The 21860-nt window shown below is 49.5% G+C and overlaps 10 protein-coding genes across 10 annotated transcripts; 5 read left to right on the top strand and 5 right to left on the bottom strand.

Moving 5' to 3' along the window:
* Positions 1 to 139: 139 nt before the first annotated feature.
* On the top strand, positions 140 to 857 carry N7458_011123 (uncharacterized protein; the record flags this gene model as incomplete). The annotated part of the gene is made up of 3 exons (XM_056914505.1): positions 140 to 175; positions 239 to 311; positions 370 to 857. The coding sequence occupies 3 exons, from the start codon at positions 140 to 142 to the stop codon at positions 855 to 857; spliced, it is 597 nt and encodes a 198-aa protein (XP_056763354.1).
* A 593-nt stretch (positions 858 to 1450) lies between these two features.
* On the top strand, positions 1451 to 2136 carry N7458_011122 (uncharacterized protein; the record flags this gene model as incomplete). The annotated part of the gene is made up of 3 exons (XM_056914504.1): positions 1451 to 1486; positions 1653 to 1722; positions 1838 to 2136. 3 exons carry the CDS (start codon positions 1451 to 1453, stop codon positions 2134 to 2136), a joined length of 405 nt encoding a protein of 134 aa, XP_056763353.1.
* Positions 2137 to 3486: 1350 nt separating this feature from the next.
* On the bottom strand, positions 3487 to 4236 carry N7458_011121 (uncharacterized protein; the record flags this gene model as incomplete). Its single annotated transcript, XM_056914503.1, has 3 exons — positions 3487 to 3854; positions 4064 to 4130; positions 4207 to 4236. 3 exons carry the CDS (start codon positions 4234 to 4236, stop codon positions 3487 to 3489), a joined length of 465 nt encoding a protein of 154 aa, XP_056763352.1.
* Positions 4237 to 7335: 3099 nt separating this feature from the next.
* N7458_011120 (uncharacterized protein) lies at positions 7336 to 8119 on the top strand (the record flags this gene model as incomplete). Its single annotated transcript, XM_056914502.1, has 2 exons — positions 7336 to 7395; positions 7457 to 8119. The coding sequence occupies 2 exons, from the start codon at positions 7336 to 7338 to the stop codon at positions 8117 to 8119; spliced, it is 723 nt and encodes a 240-aa protein (XP_056763351.1).
* A 519-nt stretch (positions 8120 to 8638) lies between these two features.
* N7458_011119 (uncharacterized protein) lies at positions 8639 to 9328 on the bottom strand (the record flags this gene model as incomplete). Its single annotated transcript, XM_056914501.1, has 1 exon — positions 8639 to 9328. One exon carries the CDS (start codon positions 9326 to 9328, stop codon positions 8639 to 8641), a length of 690 nt encoding a protein of 229 aa, XP_056763350.1.
* Positions 9329 to 10076: 748 nt separating this feature from the next.
* Positions 10077 to 12662, bottom strand: N7458_011118 (uncharacterized protein; the record flags this gene model as incomplete). The annotated part of the gene is made up of 3 exons (XM_056914500.1): positions 10077 to 11618; positions 11713 to 12273; positions 12546 to 12662. The coding sequence occupies 3 exons, from the start codon at positions 12660 to 12662 to the stop codon at positions 10077 to 10079; spliced, it is 2220 nt and encodes a 739-aa protein (XP_056763349.1).
* A 1459-nt stretch (positions 12663 to 14121) lies between these two features.
* Positions 14122 to 15961, top strand: N7458_011117 (uncharacterized protein; the record flags this gene model as incomplete). The annotated part of the gene is made up of 4 exons (XM_056914499.1): positions 14122 to 14373; positions 14516 to 15010; positions 15077 to 15753; positions 15820 to 15961. 4 exons carry the CDS (start codon positions 14122 to 14124, stop codon positions 15959 to 15961), a joined length of 1566 nt encoding a protein of 521 aa, XP_056763348.1.
* A 1487-nt stretch (positions 15962 to 17448) lies between these two features.
* Positions 17449 to 18585, bottom strand: N7458_011116 (fumarylacetoacetate hydrolase family protein; the record flags this gene model as incomplete). Its single annotated transcript, XM_056914498.1, has 5 exons — positions 17449 to 17653; positions 17724 to 17820; positions 17877 to 18192; positions 18250 to 18488; positions 18558 to 18585. 5 exons carry the CDS (start codon positions 18583 to 18585, stop codon positions 17449 to 17451), a joined length of 885 nt encoding a protein of 294 aa, XP_056763347.1.
* A 272-nt stretch (positions 18586 to 18857) lies between these two features.
* N7458_011115 (uncharacterized protein) lies at positions 18858 to 19406 on the top strand (the record flags this gene model as incomplete). Its single annotated transcript, XM_056914497.1, has 3 exons — positions 18858 to 18990; positions 19063 to 19112; positions 19233 to 19406. The coding sequence occupies 3 exons, from the start codon at positions 18858 to 18860 to the stop codon at positions 19404 to 19406; spliced, it is 357 nt and encodes a 118-aa protein (XP_056763346.1).
* Positions 19407 to 19636: 230 nt separating this feature from the next.
* Positions 19637 to 20787, bottom strand: N7458_011114 (aromatic alcohol reductase; the record flags this gene model as incomplete). Its single annotated transcript, XM_056914496.1, has 4 exons — positions 19637 to 20041; positions 20098 to 20276; positions 20345 to 20678; positions 20749 to 20787. 4 exons carry the CDS (start codon positions 20785 to 20787, stop codon positions 19637 to 19639), a joined length of 957 nt encoding a protein of 318 aa, XP_056763345.1.
* Positions 20788 to 21860: the final 1073 nt, after the last annotated feature.

The raw sequence follows: 21860 nt of genomic DNA, 5'->3' as shown, positions 1-21860 counted from the left end.
ATGAAATCAACAAATCGAAGACCTGGAGTTAACATCCTTCTCTATTTCTCCAGCAACACATCCTTTCCTTGCGCTCCCATCACCTTTCCTCTGAAACGACCCCCACCACACACGGTATTCATCATCACTTATCATCATCATGGTCATCGTCTGGACTCCCGAGTGGGACAACAAGGTCAGTGACTTACCAGCTCTCAGTTATGTACACAAATGACGCTGACGGCCCCCGTTTTTTCAGCTCCTCGTCGCAATCTGGGAGACCTGTGGATCCAAGTTCGATTGGGAGACCACCGCCGAGATTATGGGTGGCAGTAAGTACTCTCTCTCTCTCTCAAGACAATACACTCCGGTATCTAACACCCCCTTCAGCCTGCACCCCCGAGGCCATCATGCAGCACCTCCGTACAATGACCCGCAAGGCTGCGGACCGGCGTCATGAGCAGCGCCAGATCCTCCTCGAGTCCCACGCCGCCCGCGCTGCCAGTGTTGCCAAGGGTAAGGCAAAGAGAAAATGGGGCTACAACCGGTCTGCCCTGAAGCGTATCGAGGATATTCACAAGGGTTACGAGTCGGATGCCAGTGCCAACAGCAAGCCTAGGGGTGCCCGTGAACGCCGCTCCAAGCGCTCCCCCTCGCGTGACACTGCCTCCGCTGATGAAGTTCCCGCTACAAAGGACGACCGCCGCCCCCAGGCTCGTCAGAAGAGCCCCTCGAAGAAAAAGCAGCCTGCCAATGACTGGTACAGCACAGACACTGCTGAGGAGGCCTCCAAGGTGCGTGTGGAGGCTGAAAGCCGTGGCAAGAGCCGTCGCCGTGGCACTTTCTGGAACAGCTACGACGACGAGGAGGAGGCTTGAGCGCAACCTGCTTTTCTGAGATCGTCATGTCACTCTACGGCGGATGCTTATTTTCTGAGATCAAATGTATCTCATTTTTCCGTTATCAGTCACGCGGTAGCTAGATGTTTCTGTGCTCCTCCCGTTCTTGTTCCTTAGTTCTCCATGACATCCATACTTAGGGGACATGAAAGTGGGAACGTAGCTACCTTTGATAGAATGACTTCAACGAATGCATCTCTCTCTTTTACGTTCAAAAGTCGTCATGTTAGTCCACTTAGAAGCGTAGAATGTATAGAAGTGCTCACGTATGCCAAATACGAGTAGGTTACCAAGCACCCTCCTTATAACGTAAAATATGGATTTTCGTTAACCGCGCACCTACGTTTGCCTCATTTCGGATTCAATATGGTTCTTGTCAATGAGACTGCACACCTGCTAAGTTAGCTGTCTCCTCGATCTCTTGCTAGCGAGTCACATTTTTAATCTTCTTTTCTCTCTTCCTCAACCGTCTTCTTTCCTCAACTCTCCCGCAATTCGGTTTCATCAAATCCGAAATTCTCAAAGTTTCTTCCGGACACAACTCGCAAATACTATTGACCAACACCGCAAACATGCCTATGACCTGGAATCAGGAGACCGACGCACGGGTAAGTATCATTCTCTGGTTTGATTTCGAAGCGCCTAGTGAGCTGGCCCGGACGAGACTGAATAACAGTATCTCGATTTCCAAGCCCCAACCACACGGCCTTGTGCTCATTCGATTTCTCTTATTTCACATTGAAGTCTCAGAAAATGGGCTAACACCCTGGCCAGCTCCTAATTGCCATCATTAACACTACCCCCAACATCAATTGGGAGGCGGCGGCGGCTTTCCTTGATCCAAGTAAGCAATTCACTTCCCACCGCACTATTACTGATATCGCCACTCCAAACTTGAAAATTTCTCTCATATGCCAGATTGACTGCTGCATGACATACTTGTTGACTAAATTTCACAGAATGCACAATCAGTGCCCTCAAGCACCGCGTCGCCCGGCTCAAGGACAGGGCTGGTATGCCAGTTACCCCGCGGTCCAAGACCAAGACCTCCAAGACTGGTACCAAGCGTGCGGCTTCTATGAAGGCCTCCAAGGAGGACCTTGAGAAGGCTAAGTCAAATCTTGAGACCAAGACCAATACCTACAAAAAGGTTAAGGTCGAGGACGCTGGTGACGAGGACAGCTTGGACCGCGTCAATGACCACAGCGACGAGGAGGAGGAGTTCCCTGATGACGATTCCTTCCCCCAGTACGTCTAGACGCCTGCGTCACTTCCTCTAGCCTTGTGTTGCCTAGCGTCGATGACACAAGGCTCTCCTTCTACATCTTGTTTGCTCTGGATTCACGCGTTGGAAACTGGGATTTTTGAGATTTTTGAGATTTTTATCGCTTTTGTTTTTGCTTTTCTTGACCGCACCAGGGCATATCCTCTGGATCCGGTCATTCAGCCCACTATGTCATGTTTTTCGAAACATTGACATCAGTCTTAGCTAGATTCATTTGCATTTGGAGATAGGAGATTGAGGAGAATAGGCATATCAATATATCCCAGTTCAAATTTGTCCATGTTCTCGTAGTGCCTCACATCAATTATGTCCTGTCAGTGCAGTCAATCGGTTGGAAACATTCTGGGGAGAGTGATTTGCAGAGTCGGAATTCACTTCTCTCGTTAGGTCTTCGAATGTTTCGACTCCATTAAAGATCCAGTGACCCCGTGCCGAGTCTTGCTGCCCACGTCTGGTACCTAATCTACCTTCAATACCATTCATTGCTGTCTTCCCCTAATTAATACCCAATTCCAGTTAATTCATTTGCGTCGGATTTGCTCCAGAGTTACGCCCATCTATACTATTTTGGAATCTTGAGAATTCTCGATTCCATATTTGAACGTGATAAACTGTGGGCACATGCAGCAGAAGGCTTCAAACCTGATACGTACGCACCTGTAACTCAGCCACGCAATCCATGCATTGTGTCATGTACAAAGTGTATCACTTCTTACCCTCGAGGGTATTCTTACCACCATATAAGGTCATAAATTTCCTTATGATAGACCTTCAAAGGGTATTCTTGCGTTAGTGCACAATGAAGTGCGCCATTCCAGTAGAGTATGCGGGGCCTCAAAATATGATTCCATTGTTCAAAATACTCTGGACTGGTCCGATTGATGAAGAGATCATGATTCTGATATTCCATGGGTGAAGGAGAACGGAGGACGTAGCCTGAGCATCAACCAACGAACTCCTTCGTCTGACTAACTAAATTTGCAAGGCCCTGCATACAGTACCGTCCCAGAAATGTCACGCAATGAATTCAAAAGGGAAAGAATAAAATCAGATATGAAACGTAAAAACAGCGCGTAATCCCATGCCAGAAAGCACCACGCAATGGATTCAAAAACACAAGAACCAAATCAGATATGAAACGTAAAAACAGCAGGGCATCATCCTCAAACTCCGGTGCCAGCTATTCCAGCAGGATGTTTGATTGAAAATCCGCAAATCCCATCACTAGAAAACACTTCATGAAAAATGCAAAACGTAAACCTTCATGACCTCCCTTTCGCCGAACTGGAGTATCGCCACGGCGACAAACATCCAGTTCATTGCTTAAGCATCGTCGTCGGACAAAACAGGATTTCCGGGAGACATGTAACCGTGATGGGCGTTAGGAGTCTCGTTAGGGTAGTCCAGGAGTTCATCAAGCTGTGCCTCTGCAGTGGCTTTATCATCAGACTGTTGCTCCATCTCTGCATCAGCGTTCTTGCGCTTGCGCTTGCGGGGAGTGGAGGTAGAGGTCGAAGAAGTGGTGTTCTTGGAGGTGTTTCCCTTCTTTCCACGGCCGCGCTTGCTTGAGGGAGAGGGGGCTCCACAGTCCAGGGCGGCTCCTGCTGCACGCTTGGCCAGGTCACGGATTTTGGCAATCCGCTCCTTGATAGCACGCGCAGTGGGTCCTGGCTCGCCGTCGGTAGACTCAGCTGCTTCAGTCAGCAATTGTTGCCACGAAGATGTAGGGCGCAAAGAAAAGAACAACTTGAAATTTTGAGTGCAGATTTCTTATTTGACACAGCCTAGACACAGCCTAGACACAGCCTAGAGTGGAGCTGAGTCCGGCATCCAAAGGAGCAGTGGGAAGAATTCAGGAAGAATGAGTCGGAAGAAGGGAAGAATCAGTGGGATTACTTACGCCATGCCTCAGCAACCTTGGTGGTATCGACGCTCAGATCATGAGTTTCCAGGATCTTGAGCAGGAGCTAGTGAGAATGAAAATGTTAGCAGATTTCCACTATGTCAGAGTGTAAGCGTAGAATCATAAACTTGTGTGCTTACCAGTTGATCTGCGGCGGGAGTCCAACGCATCTTGACCGTTTGAGTTGGTCAAATGCGAGCTATGTGAGAGTTAGGTGCGAGTATTGTTTTGGTAGACTGTGTTTGGGTCTCTCAAAAGGCAGTAGTGTTTAGCAGTAGAGTATGGTGAGTTGTTCAGAGTGAAGATGAGTCAGGTAGGTGTAAAGGGAAAGGAGGGTAGAAGTCGGGAGAAGGGGTAAAAATATCCCAAAATGATTAATTTAAACATTGTATTATTAGCTAGAAAAATATAGGGCCCTATTTCCCGTGATTCGCCTCTAAAAACGCAGATGAATGCGTATAAATACAAGGTATAAATACTTATATAATGCTCTAAGTATACGTCGAAGGATCACGTGATAATGCTGTATAATCATTAGAAATCTCCAATCTTAGAGCAAGTGGCCTAATCCTCGAAAAATCGAGCCCAAAAACACAATCAGGAGTTTTTATCCCTAATATGTAGGTATGGCATAAGTAATATTAAGTATATCTATCTCACACATGCGCAACACATACTTCCCAAGCAATTATTCAGTTTACCCATTATTTTCTTTGATCCTAGGACGATGGTGTTATGTCTACCTTTACACTATTCTTCGTCCTTTTCTATTAAGTGCTAAGTAAGCTCAATATTTCAACCTTCTTATACTTCCTTTAATATAGTATATATATTAAGGTTAATATTTCTGTGTTAAATAATATCTTCACAATATACGAATTGGATTTCTTTATAAATTTTCTACAATAGTATCCCCAGTCGCGAGTTAACTTTTAAGTAGATACTATAAAAGTCGGCACGTTCTATTTCATTCTACCACGGGTCTTTTAAAAAACTATTCCTTTACTTAAAAAGAGAGAATTTTATTGGCTTTCTATACGGATAATTATAGTACTAAATAAATCTCAAAACCTTAGAATAAGTTAATTACTCGATGATCTTTAGGATAGTATTGGTAGGGATTATCCTAATAACTTAAAATGTATTATCTAAGACTTACTTATTACTAGTCTTGAAGTATAGTGATTAAATTAGATGGCTCAAACGGCTACTTTAGGAGGAGAAATAGAAGAATTATACTAAATTGAGTTCTAATCTAAAGAAACTGGATCATAAAGGAGAGATACTTATAATTTTTAATTATTTCGGTATTATATATAGTATTTGTATGGATAAACAATATCCTCGAAAAAAATATTAGTCTCAAGATAAGGTTCTTATAGTTCCTGGAGTAGATGTTATTCTACTTTAGCTCAATTTTTTTCGACTTTTCTTCATTACTCAGAGGTTTACTATTCAAGTTCAATCTCCGTTCTAAACCTATTATATACACTATTTAAGTATAATTTAGTTTCTTCATAATAAGGTTCCAGTTTTTGATTAAAACATTCATCATGTGCCAAGTCATATTTTCACGTGATTTTAACAATAGTTCTTTCGAATCAAGGTCGCACCTTCCGTTTGGAATACAAGTAGTTTTACGTGCCTTCCTAAAGAAGTACAGAATGATTGAGTCAATATTCCAGAGGAATCGATTCAGATCAAACTTACCCTTAACAATGATCCATTACGGTATGACACAAAGTAGAAAATTCTCTCCAGCTTAGGCCATACATCTGTGAGATGTAGTGAGATCTTGAAGCAACGATCCAATTGATCAGAACAGCAAGAAAGGGAAAGAGAGAAAGTATACTTGATGTTGTTTAACTGTTGGTAGCCAAGAATGGTCGTCGCCTGTCCGAGGCTTTAAAGTGTAATGGCCTGTTAATAGGCCGCATTACGGAAATATCTATTCTGTAGACTCATGATACGATATTCCTGGAAGATTAGCAGGAATATCACGCATAGGAAGTCATTCTGGCTGCGTTGGCTCGGGTTGTACACTCGAGATGTATGTTCTATTAGGACCACCATTGGCTCGAGTTTGACAGCTCACATTTTATTCCATTTTTGGATTACTGGTCATCTGAGCGATGACTTTATCCACGCACCCAGTTTATATTTATCCCCTAGATCTATTGAATTTCAACTTGGTTGACCATAATATTGTAAAATTGACATACATGCTGGTCTACTACCATTCGACTACACGTGCAAGGCCGCTCTGTCCAACCTGAAAGTGGAAGTGGACGAGTTAATCACCACAGTTCTCTTTTTTGGGTAGCACGATCTGCTGGGTTTACCCTATTATGACTAGAATGAATCGAGGGGATAGGCATTGGATTGGATGCACATGTGCTATTTCTCAGACTTACTGGCGTCTTTTTAGAGAAGAACCCGGGGAGTAACCACCGACATGGTCTGAAAATAATATCAATAGCTGTCTGCTTTTAAATGAGAAGCTTTTGTCAAAGGATCGTATGGAGAAACGCTTACAGACCGCATGTGTCTTGTAAACCGGTCTCTCCAAGGCCACACTTTAGAGCCGGATGAATCATGGAATCAGGTCAAAGCCGAGCACCAGAGACCGTAGACCGAGAGACTCCGCTCTAGAGTATTCTGAACCTTACAAGTTTGACCAGTTACATTGAATGGCAAGGACGAAACTCCTTGTCAACTGTCGTATAAATTGCGGATCATGCGGGCGAGCGAGGACGCTCAACGAAGTCTGCATCTCCTGCACGTCAGGTAGTAGAAGGAAGCGCCAAAGTTGACTTAGTTACTCAACTGGGAACAGCTGTAGTCATTTAAGGGCTTCTCAACAGGAGAGACCATGCTATCTTATTTGCCGCCTATTGCTCAAAACTCCCCCTCGACTCTTCCTCCACAAGTCTGATCCCGACCAACCCTCCCCTGGACTCGAACATCTTCTGACCTCGAGCAATCTTTTCCTTCAACCAAACTCAACTTTCTCGTGTAAGTAGACACTACCTCCTTGCCCCAAAGTCTCAAATTCCGCTTCTTTCTCGTTTCTTTCCCTTCACTTCCTCGCTCTCCTCCTCGACGTTTGCAACTCTCAACCTCGCAACGTACGATCACTTCTTCGTTCGAGCCTCCCGAAGTACGATCGGTGCAACCGATTGCTTTTCTCTTTTCTCACTTCCTGCTTATTCTGATTCTGACTCATCACGAGATTCCCAGGCCATCCATACCGACCGCATACCGCAACAATGAAGGTCGATCCCGAGCGAGCCATTGCGGCGCTGATCGCTGCCAATCCAAAGCTGAAGGTTTGTATGATCAATCCTACTCAAAGAAAAAAACAAGAGCTAATTGAAGCTTATATATTAGCTGGATTACACCGCAATTGCTAAAATGTACGGACAGGGTGCCAAGTACAACACCATGGAGCACAGATTCCGGGCTTGGCGCAAGACCGCCGAGAATCTGCGCGTCACCGCTGGTGAAGGAAATCCCCAGAGTCAGCCCCAGACTACTCCGAAGACTCCTCGCACTCCTACCCCTGGTGAAAAGAAAGCAGGTTCTCGCTCTAAGCGCAAGACCGACAAAGCTACCAAGACCGCCGAGGCCGACGACTTCGCCGACTCCAAGGCCGCCGAACAGAACATTGATATTGTCGAGATCTCCGGCGACGAGACCAGCCCTATCAAGCCCGAGATCAAGCAGGAGAATGAGATGACCCGATCCCTGATGGGTATCAAGAGCTACCCCGCCTCCGACAGTGATGCCGACGACGATGATGTTCAGGGCATGGATGAGCACGTGACCAAACGTCTCAAGACCGAGTTGGACAGGGATGATGTCCCCACCCAGCTGCCAGTCATTGACCTGGAGAGAGAGGTTCGTATTGACAGCAAGTCTAATGGTTATGACCTTTCTCTTCCTTCCATGGCGGTGACTGCCCCCGACGCTCACGAGAATGTTCTGGCCAATCTGGACACCCTGGTCCGCGGCTCGGTTGCCTACGACTCTGTCTTTGGCAGCGAAGCATGAGAGCCAGGACCAGACACAAGAAATTTGCAAGGAGATGACATCAAAGATGTGACACAGGCGTTCGCGGGGGATCTTTGCTTTTTTTTTTACTGTGTTCAGCGCGTAGCTGCATTGATTGGGTCGCTTTCCTATCATTTGCATGCTACAAGATATGAATGAACATAGCCAGATGGATATTTGCTTACGGTGAGATGATGCACATAGAGGGGTCTGGATTAGCCGGATTTTTCCTTTGTGCATTGGCATCTAGTTTAATGGAATACCACACGCCTTTTCCCTGCTTGAGTCGAGCTTGCTTGTACAAGCACCATTACACTCTAAACCTGCACATTACGTAGAGGAGTGTTTATTAAATTTAATAAGAGCAGAAATTTGCAAGCATCATGAAATTTCATATCATTGGAAGGGTATCTCGATCTATCGTTAAGTCATTCAGATCATGGAATCGTGAACAGGACGCCAGTGAGGGATGCATCCCGTAGGACTGGAGAGACGGCATGTCATAGAGTGATTGATGAATCACTGGTCCTCCTCCTCCTTCTGGCCATAACCAGCCTTCTCCAGTGCCCGATCTAAAATCTGCTTGAAATTGGAGAATGCCTCGTCAATGTTACGCTGGTCATCCTCATCTTTGATAAGCCTATCCATGACCGCCTGCAGCTGGTTCTCGAAAGAACCCACAGTGTCATTGAAATAGGTAACAAGATTGAGAATGAAAGCATTCTTCTCGGCATCCCATTGGCCATGCGGACTGGTGATGTTACCCCGCACAAATGGAAGTCCAGGAGGAAGGTCATCGTCGTCACTGTCCAGGTCATTGTCGCCCTCGACACTGGTCGACTTAGGAATAGGGGCGGTTTCGGTGGGCTCCGCTTGGACAGGCGGGTTAAGCGAGGGACTAGCTGATTGAGCACCGGACTGCTGAGAATTTTCCTCGACTTCCGCTTTGATCATGCGACGGCGGCACGACTGCCAGGAATAGGGACGGTGGGTGGTAATATGAAAGATCTGGGAGATCTCGATCCAGAACCGCTTGGGTTTGTCGGCGAAGTGGCCCTCCTGATTGCGAGCCTTGCACAATGCCACCAGAACCAGCTCGTCATTGGCTGTGAGTGGTTTTCCGCGGACGCCGCGGGGGCTGGCCTGGACGGTACTGGTCTGGGGCAGTCCAGCGTTCTCAGGCGGGGCGGACGTTTGCGATCTGTTCATGATGTTGACTGCATCATTCATGCATGCTTGTTAGTCTCAGACCTTCTCTTGAACATTTTTCCATCTAGAAGTCCCAAGAACTTACCGAACGAACGGAGTTTCTGACGATCAGGGTTGAGGCCTTGGCGTCGGTGGAGATCAACAGGGGAAGCTTCTGGCCAGCGGAAAAATTGTTTTGAGTTTAGCGTCCGCCGCGGGATGCGTCGCGAAAACCCTACGGCATAATCATAGGCGGTAAGACGTTGAGGGCGGTGAGAATGGTCATCGAGAACGGGTCTTGATCACGTGCTATGTATATTTTCCCTGTCAGTCTTAGATAGTCAGCCTATGATGGAAATCAGAATGTGCGAGGAAAATGGGAAGCTCTGCACTCAGAATGCTGCCAAAATTGATAGATAATGAAAGAACTTTCGCGGAGATCAAGGGAAGCCACAAAGCCTGCATGCCTCGTTTCCATGTCTACTTCTCGACCCAGCGCAGCCGGGGCGAGCAGTCGTATCTTGGGGATACGTTCAAAAATGAGAAACGTGGCTCATGGACCTCCATTTCCTGGTTGTTCATTGAAACTGTTGCTGATTTTCTTTCATCCTTCGACTTGTATATCGCTCAAGTTCTCAGCCTTGATAGTCTGCAGTTCGAAAACTTATACTCGATCATATTTCATAATCTCATTACATTCGCTAAACTATATACATCGAAAGATCGAACACGTACAAACGCCCTCCCGCACAGAGTCCAGCTCCGGTGACTAATGGCACAATTGGATCCACTGAGCAATAATATTCTCCATATCATGCGCAATGCCCCATTGGGATGACAGGCAACGGAAAAGCTTCTGCATGGAGTTCAATTCATACAGAAGATTCCGAACGGTGCCGCCGATCGGAGCCTGGGAGATCCCCTGCTCAGTTTCCACAAAGCGTCGTGTCTCAGAGCCAGATGGGGGTCGAATGTCGTCGTGACCGAGATTAAGATCCGAGTGGGAGAGGAGCGCATCTTGCCAGACTATCGTGCGGGGGAGATTGACTGTGGCAACACCGGCCAGTGAGAAGACAACGTAGACGGTGGCCGCAGCAAATAGAGAGCTGGGCATGTGAACGACATGGGCACGTCCACGTGGTAGTTGCTCGACTATGTCTTGGATAGCGACCGCATGGAGGACGGCACGGCGGGCATCTTCCGTATTGACCCATTTGAGTAGGTCAAAGTCGGGCCGGACAGTTCGACAACCCCCCGACACGTGCTGTGGAATATTATAGCGAGAGCAAACATGTCGAGAGAGAACAGTGGAGTTGATCATTGTGTCTAGGCACACGGTGTGCCAGCGGAGGAGAATCTCTAACCGTTCCGAGGAGGAGAAATGAATGCTCATCGATATGGTCTCGTGCACTTGGGCCAGAGCCCGGCGGACGTCAGAGCGGCCCGGGACACCAACTGCGAGATCGTGTTCATCGCAGTCGGAAATAAGGGACTGGAGGCCTTCCAGGACTACACGAAGCGCAAACGCGGAGAATTGGTAGTCTAGTGCTCGGAAGTTACCGACCGGTGGAAACAAGGACCGGAAGACGACACGGAAGGATGATTGATCAGGCTGTTGCGAGTGCATGTGTGCCAGCCACTCGTCGGCGGTATTCGCGTCAAAGGCACCTTCACTACTAGGAAGACTCAACGGATTGGAGACGTGGCGGGCAGACGCTCCATCACCAGACATCTGTGCCACCAGCCCATCAAGGACGTAATATGCGAGAAGAGCACGCTGCTGAATCTCTCGCGCAGCCCATATACGCCATTGGTGTTCTTTTTCAGCCTGGGGAGCCTCGGCGGAAGGCAGGTTCTCCATCGAGTATGGTTCGCTGTCGTACATGCCACAATGCCGAGCCCAGAAGAAGCCCAGCGGTCGGAAGACTTGGCTAGTGGTGCGAACAGCTCGATTCTTCGAAAGGGCCCCGTATATCTGGCCCAGCAATGCAGTGATCATCAACTGGACTCCCTTGCAGGCATCATAAGGTCCGTTGTGAGTGATCAAGGACTGCCATGACGTCGCAACAGCTGTGTGGGCCAAACGCCATAATGCCTCGCCCTTGGCAACGGAGTCGGAGGGACCTAGGTATAGGGAGCCGATGGCAATGGCATTGAGGAGGAGTGCATGAGTGCACTCGCGGAAGACAAAAGTAGCGCGATGCAAGATGGGGAATGTCGGTATGAACCTGACGAAGAACATGTGCAGACATTCGTCCAGGAAGACTGATGTAATTGACGTGGCCTTGACAGCAGCGGTGACACTCGAGGACTGGTTGATGTATGTCAGTATGGTCGTTCAATTTGGGCATCACCAACGAGAACAATTTCCATGATCCCGATTCATGGCAGGTCCGTCTACTTACCGAGCTGGTTATCATCTCTGTCACATCTCGCACAGCCTGATGTCCTCCACCGGAAGGGATGGTACCCACGGATGAACTCCGATCATCGAATGACTTGGGTGACCCGAAATTCATGCCATTCACATCTTGCACTACAGGCGGAAAGGGCAACGTCCCCAAGGGCATCTGCCATTGGTCTGTGCTATCCGAGGACATCAAAGTCTGGAACAAATTCTCAGAATCCGGCCAGATGAGGGCGAAATCTAGATCAGCAGCAACATTGTGCATGTCCTGATGCTGAGCTACCTGCTGCTCATCCCACGATCGGCTGGTGGCCGAGGTCGAGGCCGGACCCGTGGTAGGAGAGGCACTGCTGGCATCCCACGAGGTCATCGAATCCAATGAAGCCGAAGGGGGTGGCACCGACTGTGGTGAAGGGCCTTGCTTTGCATTCATGTCCCGCAGATGCAATTTCTCATGACGGGTGAGTGCATCTTGGCGGGCAAAGGGCCGGCGACATTCTTTACAGACGTAAGGCTTGGAGCCGGTATCTAGGGCATACTTCCGGTCAGCCGACGGAGTCTATGGGGGTGGTATTTGGTTGGATTTGATGGTCCCATGTTGATTTGCTCTGGCGATTCCCATACTGGAATAAGGGGAATCCGGCAGAGATATAATCGCCGGAGTAAAGAATAGCAGTGCAGGAATGCATGACTTACGGCAGCGCTCATGTCTCTTTTCAATTGGGTATTAGCTTGATAATCGTCTGATAGTCGCCTTGCATCGCCTTGGCATTTGGAATAACGGCCCCTCAAAATCGTGGGGACATGGGCATACTCGAGATGTTGACTTACTCGGAGATGTTCAGCCTTGGTGAATGCCTTTTGACACACGCGACACACCAACTTCTTGACCCCTGCTGACGATGCAGAAGAGACCGGCGGCCCTGCCATGATCTCTAGCGACGCCATCTTCGATGGGAAAGATGTGGGAGGAGGAAAGAGGAGATGAGGAGAGGATCGTGTGGAGAGGCGATTGTGGGGTGTGGCACCCTCGTGGATGAGTTGGACACGCCCAGCCAATCTGCAAGTCACATTCGTGGGGCTGTTGAGAGTCTTACGAATCCCTGTGATGTCCGACGGAATTCTGTCTGCAAAGGACAGATTATCATGGGCTATGCGATGTGCGATCCAATAATAGCGCGGGGGATAATGAAGCATGCTATGACGAGGAACTGAGGGTTCCAGAGCGGGATGTGGAATTAACAGCCCAAAGTGAGTGGTCCGAAGACTTTTCTCGCCTCCTCCCCTTTACAGGATCAGAAAACACAAGACATACACTCCTCAGTCACTTGCAAAGAGACGATCGAGGCGCGATTCCTCCCCGAGATGACCAATGAGCCTCGGAATCAGCGACAAATCCACCAGAAATCGGCTATTCAACTAATCAACCATCGGACAAACCCCCCAGAGAAATCCCCAGAGAAAAAACGTGCGCAACAGTTCCGCACAGGGTCCATACTCCATGAGTCCATCGCGCTGGAGAATTGGAGAATCGGATATGGGGAACGGAGTCGGACCCGAAGGGTTCTTGGTAGAAATAACCTTTTGGCAAGAGATTTTCGGTACTTGACCCGGGCCACCCATGCCGGACGTGTCGTAATCCACGGGCGACTACAGCATTCGGGTAGCCGTCCTCAAGTGCCAGGATGGGTCCGGATGAGCCACCGATGGAACCGCGACGGACCACGATGGGCCTTTTGACCAATCTGCATGACATCCAAGGGCATTTGCCAGACACTGTCACTTGCCGAGTCCGAAAGGAGACCACCGGGGTGCCGTGGAGCACTGGAGACCCTCCGCATTTCTCTCCAGATGAACCCGATGCGTCCGGCATTGGACAGTCACAGTAGGGATACCCCCGGGGGCAAGACCCGACCCCCGGAGAAGTCGAAGAACGGGACGAATGGGCCTGAGGAGGGACTGGGATAGGCCCGACTTTGAAGATTGTCTCCGACGGGTCTCTGGTTTATGCGTACTCACCGGCCGTTTGGCGACACGCCAAGCCATTCGGTCTTTTTTTTTTCCATTCCCAACAACCATTCTGCTACGGGGGACTCCTGCCCTGGACACTCCATACACCCAATTGACCCCCATTGGATTCAATTCCGAGACTATTCTTTTCATTCCGTCCCTGCTTTGGTTCACCGGCTATCCTCGCTCTCCTCGGCTCTAGTAGCATTCGTAGTTTCTTCATTTTCTTCACATTTGATCTTCACCACCCAAGCCCTAAGAGGGAACCACGACCTGATAGCAGAATCTTGACAACGCCGTTGTTTCATCCTCTCCGTGCAAACGGGCTTCCAGGCACATTCAGTGCTTGCCAGCATCCTTTTCCTATCCCGAACATCGCCTCCGGGTCATCGCCAAGATGCCGTCTCTCGAATTGCAACCATCGTCGTCTCGGGCCGTAGACCAGGTCGAGGAGAACCCCGGCACCAAAGCCGACATTGATCTCGTCGAGAGTGCAGGAGCTGGCCGGGCCGCTACCTACGAGGAGTCTGTGGCTGCTCGTCTTCCCAAAGCTCATCGAGATTATCTGCTCGAACGCCATGGCACATTGGAACTCGACCCTATTCCCAGCATGGGGCCTGCCGACCCTTACAACTGGCCTGAATGGAAGGTGAGTAACCCCCCCCCCTAGCCTACTGGCCTATGCGGAGGGTTACGGACACAACCAAAACCCATGTCCATAATGGACCACAATTCTGGACGATAACGGATCAGAAGAAATGAACAAGAAAGCTGATATATTATCATTGTAGAAAATGGTCAATCTGATCTTGGTGGCATTCCACGCCTGCATGGCTACATTCACCGCCGCCGGCATCATCCCCGCCTATATGAACATGGCAGAGAACCTGGGAGTCACCCTGCAGCAGGCCAGTTACTTGACCTCGCTGCAGATTGCCATCATAGGAGTTGCCCCTCTCTTCTGGAAGCCCTTGTCCAACCGATTCGGTCGTCGGCCTATCTTCCTGCTCTCGCTCATCCTCAGTCTGGTGTGTAACATTGGCTGTGCCAAGAGCACGACTTATGCATCTGTAGCGGCGTGCCGTGCCTTGGTGGCTTTCTTCATCTCGCCTGCTTCGGCCATTGGCAGTGCCGTCGTGATGGAGACGACCTTCAAGAAGGACCGCGCCCGCTACATGGGTATTTGGACACTGATGGTCACTCTGGGAGTTCCGATTGGCCCGTTCATCTTTGGTTTCGTGACCTACCGGTTGAATTATACCTGGATCTATTGGATTCTGGCTATTGTAAGTGCTGCATCAAAGTTGAGTTAGTAAGAGTTAGTGTGGCTGACAGTGTATCCCGGATGATAGATCAATGGTTGCCAGTTTATCTTGTATCTGTTCTTCGGACCAGAGACCCGTTGGGTGGGCAGTGGCGTCGATCGCGAGCAGCCTACCTGGAAGACAGAATATATGTCTCTCCGACGCATTGATCCCACCCCGCTGACCTGGTTCGAGTTTGTGCGCCCGTTGACCATGGTCCGCCGCCCGTCCATCGCCATCCCTGCCTGCGCATACGCCATGTGCTTCCTGTGGGGTAACATCCTCGCAACCGTCGAGGTCCCCCAGCTCCTGCAGGAGAAGTTCGGACTCAACGCCGAACAGCTGGGTCTGCAGTTCCTGGGTGCCATCATTGGATCCCTGATCGGTGAGCAGATGGGCGGTGCACTTTCAGATTATTGGATGAAGCAGCGACAGCGCCGTCTGCGCAGTAAGCCCGATCCCGAGTTCCGTCTGTGGCTGAGCTACTTTGGCTTTGCCCTGATCATCGTCGGTATCGTTGTCTTCTTGGTGTGTACGCAGCAGTCGCCTGCCGGTCGTTGGAATGTATCCCCCATCATTGGCACGGGTATTGGCGCTGCTGGAAATCAGCTCGTCACCACCGTGATGATCACCTATGCCGTAGACTGTTTCCCGCAAGAGGCCGCCAGCGTGGGTGTGTTTATCACCTTTGTGCGCCAGATTTGGGGATTCATCGGTCCTTTCTGGTAAGTCCTTCCCCCGACAATATCTTGCGCATTCCAATGTCGCGGCTAACCCAACCCCTTCTGCAGGTTCTCGCCCATGTTCGAGAATGTTGGCGTGGCGCCCAGTTCAGGGATTGGTTGTGCGATGGTCTTCGCTGTCAGCGTTGTCCCGACCATCATCCTTCAATGGCGGGGAGCCATGTGGCGTCGGAACGCAGACGAAGAGTAAATGACGACGAGTATCCAGTGACGACTTGACTTCTCGTCAAGACTGGGTATGGTATATCCGGTTTCGAAGAATGCTTGTCACGGGAATTTTTGTTTTGTTTTGGTTATAGATGGGTCGGTCGGAGGATAAACTTTGCATATAGAATCGGCATCGGGACGGATAGATTGGATTCGGCTCGGGACACAGCATGCGGTTCAAGGGGGCCGCCCAACTGTATATAGATCGATGTGTTGGTGTCAATGTATAACGTTTCGGAGATGATCAGGCATTCTGAAAGAAATCCGTGTAGCGAAAGTGCGACTTGAACTTGCCAGATTAGTAGAGTCAGCAGCATGCATGGCATACTGCAGTCAAGCACCTTGCTCATCTCAAGCCTGAACAGCACGTAGAAATCGACATATCGAGCACGAAGCACGAAAGAAGCCGAAAAAGAGAAAGACAGAAGCGAAATAAAGGAAAAAGGAGCTCAAAGCAAAGAAAATAACCAACACCTCAAGAAAAAAAAGAAACCAGAGCCCAGGCATAAATGAAAAGCCGCAGCACGATCCCTCGCAACGAAGCCGATCGGGAAGCCTACCGGGAGCCGCCGAAAACATGCGGTAGTGCGACCATCGGGACGAGCCTCTGGGCTTGTCCGAAAAGGGTCATACGAGCTGGTCTGACTTGCGATGACCGGCTTTTGAGGTCGGGTGCTACCGCTCTAGACTTATTGTCCAGGAGCTACTAGTTAGACTAATGACGAGGTGCATGACTAGTTAAATGAATTGCAAGTGATCACGGCTGTTGGTTCGGACTACAGTGATCTGGACAAGCTGAATAACGACTAGGCGATGTGGTTTTGGACCACAGAAAGGATTGGTAGCTTTGTCAATTTTTATCTTACAATTTTCTATGAACTCGATGCATGAGAATGACACATCAATCGCCTACATCAATTACCTGCAGCGACCTGCTAGCTTACAGCTCGCTCTGTAAATAATTCTCTGCCAAGACTGTCCCGATCAAAAGCCGGAACAGAATTACTCCGTAAGTGGAAAATACTATATCCCGAGTGTACTTTTGATTGGTGGACATGCCTAGGACAACAACTCCTTGATTGTCGTGAATCATCGCCTGATTAGCTATTTTCTGTTGCTATTGCATGTTACTTAGCTAGCTTCTCACACTCTATACGCGAGAAGCGTGATTCGGGATGGTGCAGAGTATGGACGAAACAAGTCTCTTCCGCCGTAGTGTGGCGGATCAAAGACCGAGGCGTGGCATTTGAGCGGTCAATAGTGCCCTGACTGGCTATGTCGGGCCTTTTCGATAATCGCATCCAGTATGCAATTAAAGTATAGCTTTGGATGCGAGTATAATTCTACAATTCGGACAAAATACTTTCCAAGAATCTCTTTTATAGACCCATATCTATCCAATATATACGAATATGTACATCTCAAGCTTGCGCTTCGCTCACTGATCGTTTTCAATTAATTTCAGGCACTTCATTGGTGCTCAATCTTGTTGATCAGGGTGCCCACGTGAGGCAGCAGCTCGACGGCGAATTCATCACCAGCCTTGATGAACTCCTTGGGGTTCTTGGCAGCGCCGACGCCGGGGGGAGTGCCGGTGAGGATAATGGTACCGGCGGGCAGAGTGGTGCCTTGGGAGAGGAAGCTGATGAGTTGGGGGACGTTGAAAATCAGGTCGCTGTCAGGTCATGTTAGCTTGTGCTTTTTTCTTCATATATAGATACCACGTTAGGCATATATTAACGTACGTGAGAGGGCAGTCTTGCATGACACGGCCGCTCTTCAGGCCACGGATGTGGAGCTTGGTCGCATCGGGGATCAGGGCAGCAGAGACCAAAACGGGGCCTGTAATTTTCGAATTAGCCATATTCCCAGCAATCGGAATCATTCCTTGCTCTCACCAATAGGACAGGAGCCATCAAATCCCTTGGAGAAACACCACTGGCTCTGATTCATCTGATATGTGCGGCTGGAGACATCGTTGGCAGCAGTGTAACCCAGGACGTAGTCCAGTGCCTCAGACTCGGGCACATCCTTGGCATCGCGACCAATGACAATGACCATCTCGGATTCATAGTCACCAGTGCCATCTTTCTGAGTGATCTTGGGCAACACCGTCGGGGCCGGGAAAGGATCGGCCAGGGCAGTGGAAGGCTTAATGAAGAGGGTCGGGACATCCGGGATCGGGAGGGACATCTCTTTGGCGTGGGAAACATACTACCGTAGGGTTAGTTGGGTTTCTCAACATTCTCATCGCGGGTAGTTTCCCCTTACGTTCAAACCGACGCATCGAATTGATCCAACCTCGCTCTGCGACAGAGGAGACAGAATCCGGTCGATGGTCTCGGTTGTGCTGGTGACCTGGCCGGGGTTCAGGACCGATGAGCCAGAGAAAGAACGCACGGCAACCTCCTTGCCCTGATACACGGCCAAGCCCACGTCCAGCTGCGGATCGACGGGCTCACCGATCAGAACCTTTGCGGGGTTCGACTTGGGGACGAAGCGCACCAGGCCTGTAGCAGTCAATTAGTCTCTCAGCCATTGTAATCATTACACACCCGCACTCAAAGGGCACAACTTACGCGAAAAAGTGGATGCAATCTTCGACATGATTGAGATAATTATGAAAAGGGAAGATCCTGGACGACAAGAAGTAACAGGAAAAGAGTGATTCTTTATCGCGATGCGCGGAGTATTTCTACCCCGGGGTCAGGCTGGGCACTTGGGAAAGCCGACGTGGAGGGGCAGTCCACCCACAAAAGTGGAATGTGGGGAAAAGTGGCGACGCAATCGGGCTCGGGCTGGCGAAAAGAATAAAACCCCCGCGATGTCGCAACGGGACTGCTCTCTGGATTTTTTGTTCGACATTTCACATTTTCACCATGTCTGCTCCTAAGGGTCCCTTCCGCCTGGTTACTGTCAACACTGCGCCCGAGCGCGCTAAGCGTCTCATCGGCCGTGTTGCGGACAGCTTGAAGGACCGCTACACTATTCTCCACGTCGATAACTGCGAGAGTGAGTAGTTCCTTGCCACAGCCCACAAACCTACTTGTATCGTCTATGATCGCAATATTAACTACTATGTAGAGATCGACGAGGTCGAGGCCAAGGTCAAGGAGCACCAGCCCGACGTTCTGGTATGTTCCTCCATTTCTTCTCCATCTCCAATTTCCTCGGAATATCCGAGCCACGGCCCCAATTGCCCCGATGTCTCCGACAACGCCCCCGGCGAGAACTCCGACTAACATCCCCCACAGTTCAGTGCCTCCATGTGGACCGACGAGGAAGCCAAGCAGATTCACGACATCGCCCGCTCGATCGTTCCCAACATCAAGTTGCATGCCATTCCTACCGGTCTGCAGGTTGAGCGTGGCCCGGATGCCATTGTTGAGTACCTCTGCGAGAAGGTCCCGCCGCTGCTGGACAGCTAGATGCTGGATACCATATATATGTATAGAAATATGCGATTGATGTTATATTTGTTGTGAATACCATGTCTGATGATCAAAAGGGGTTTCTCAAAAGTACAACCGTTCATACTAGCACCTCTTCAAAGTTCTTTCATGTCCGCCGCAGAAATGGCTGGCCAGAGCCCAGAGGCGATCCCATTGTTTCCATGTCATTGAAAGAACGAGTGCGCAGTCATTATAGCTGCAATCCTTCAGCTCCAGGGATAGTTCTTAGCTCGGTCAATAGCAACCAACGTCGCCGCATCGATGTCCTCAACCGGCAGACCGAGCAGTGCGTTGATCGTACCCTTGTGCTCGATATCACCACATCCATCTGGGTAGAACACACGAGTATAGAGCATCTTGGCAAACCCTTCACGACTACCCCCATACATCTCCTTCGTACCCTGAGCATACCGCTCGCTGGACGACTCTTTGGTGATGGTCCAGTCTGCCTCATTCGTACCAGTCACCCGATAGACAGACTCCAGCATGTCCTTTTGACTGACAGTAAAAGACTTGATGTATACGACCTGGTTCTTGAGGTTTTCAAGGGAGGCCAGAGAGCCCTGGGCCTTGATTGGTAGGCTGAGGATAGCAGCCACGGCGCGACCAACCTATCACACATTAGAAGACATCTTCCAACAAGGTAACATGGGTATAAACTTCATACCTGGGGCCAGGTCGACGTCGTGATCTTGACATCACCCTCGTCAAAGAGTGTGGCAGTGCGGTTGAGCAAATCGATACCATATGCTGCCGGGATCGCCAAACTCCATTCATACCAGAAACCAGTCGAAATACTGATATAGTTGCTCACTCCAAGTTCGCTGATAGACTTGCGAATGGCGACTGCAACAAAAGAAGACAAATCCATGGTCAACAAGCGTCCCCATTCAATATCGCATTCTGATACTCACCTTTAGGCTGGAAGATAGGAACATCCCGAACCAACTCCTCATTCAGGGTGTCCGGGCACCAGTCATTCAGGATCCATTTCACACCCGCCTTGGCGGCAGCCTTGACCAAGTTCAGCTCAGTTCCTTCAGGAGCCTGACCGGGGAGTGTAATTATAAAAGCCTCCTGACCCTTCAGGGCCTCGACAATGGTCTCGATGTTGCTGTAGTCGATGGGCTTTGAGATCACTCCGGGTGGCAGCTTGCTCTGGCTCCCCTCTCTTGTCAAAGCGGTAACGGTGTGCTTGCCAGTCTTTAGCAGAGCTTCGGCCATGAAGCTACCACTGTTGCCACCAGCCTGTTAGTTGGGGAGATGTTAGTGTTTGAGGTTGAGGTATGCTGTGATAGGAGTTACTGGAGAGGCATACTCCGACGATGGCAACCTTGGTGATATAGTTGGAAGCCATGATTGAACGGACGTAAATCCACAGAGGCAGTCACCAGGTGAATATGTGTGCTTAACGGTTGATGATACAGAGATAAGAATTGCAAAAGTCCCACTCGACTATATCAGGGAACATGGCATTTTTAAAGTATTTCCGGGGTCCATCTCGATCCCTCGTTATTAGTTGCATCATACGGATCCCAGTGCGGAGATATCTCGCGCACGCAGATTATCTCCGAGGAACAGAAAAATCCGCGATCAGGGGCCAAATTGTCTTTAGTACACCCTTAAAACCGAAGTTACATCTGAGATGCTCGGAAGCCGAACTTAAACTCCGTCAAGCACGACTCAGTTGAGCCTCACCGTTGGTGTTCATCTACCACCAGGAAGCATCATCTACCATTCAAAACCTGTCTGAGGTGCTAATTATTTCCCCCCAGATATCTCCATTGGTTACGTGAATTGGGAGGACTTTGATCCTTTCTTTCCTGTTCATGAGTAACGACTGTCAGTCTACCATGATAGGAAGAAGATGGCATCCAACAAAAGCCCTGTGGCTGATGACTTGGCAGCTCTCACTAGCTTCCAACAGCGGGGCGGCGGCTCTCTTGACGCGAAAGCCAAGACTTGACAAACAAACCAGAACCAGTGGAATGTTAACCCGACGGCCCGTTCCCCGACAATCGTGCATCTCGGGGTTCGGTGAATCTTGAAACTGCATTCCCCGAAAGGCATTGCTTTAGACAACCCAACGACAACGACAAGCTTTCACGAGATACTATCCAATCACATCGCGAAAACTCGATCTGGCTTCCCGTCTGACGTGGGACTACTGTTCGTGCGCGACATGGATGTTTTCACCAAATCGCCGACCGAGATCGTGCTCTGTATACTGCATTACACAGTCGATTTTGTCGGTGTCGACAGCCTCCTCGATGTTTCACCTTGTGTGCGAGAGATTTTCGAAGCAAACACGCTTCTAATCACTGAAGGCATTCTGGCTGGCTGTCGCCGAATACTTGAGCCCTGACTCGCCCTTCCACACATCAGCCTTGATATGCACCCAAGCTTCAAATGCGCTTCTTTCCATGAGTA

The sequence above is a fragment of the Penicillium daleae genome (assembly GCF_028827525.1).
Source record: "Penicillium daleae strain IBT 16125 chromosome Unknown utg000008l_segment0_segment0, whole genome shotgun sequence".
NCBI lineage: Eukaryota > Fungi > Ascomycota > Eurotiomycetes > Eurotiales > Aspergillaceae > Penicillium > Penicillium daleae.
Note: the sequence above shows the minus strand (reverse complement) of the source record. Positions and strands in the feature narration are given on the sequence as shown.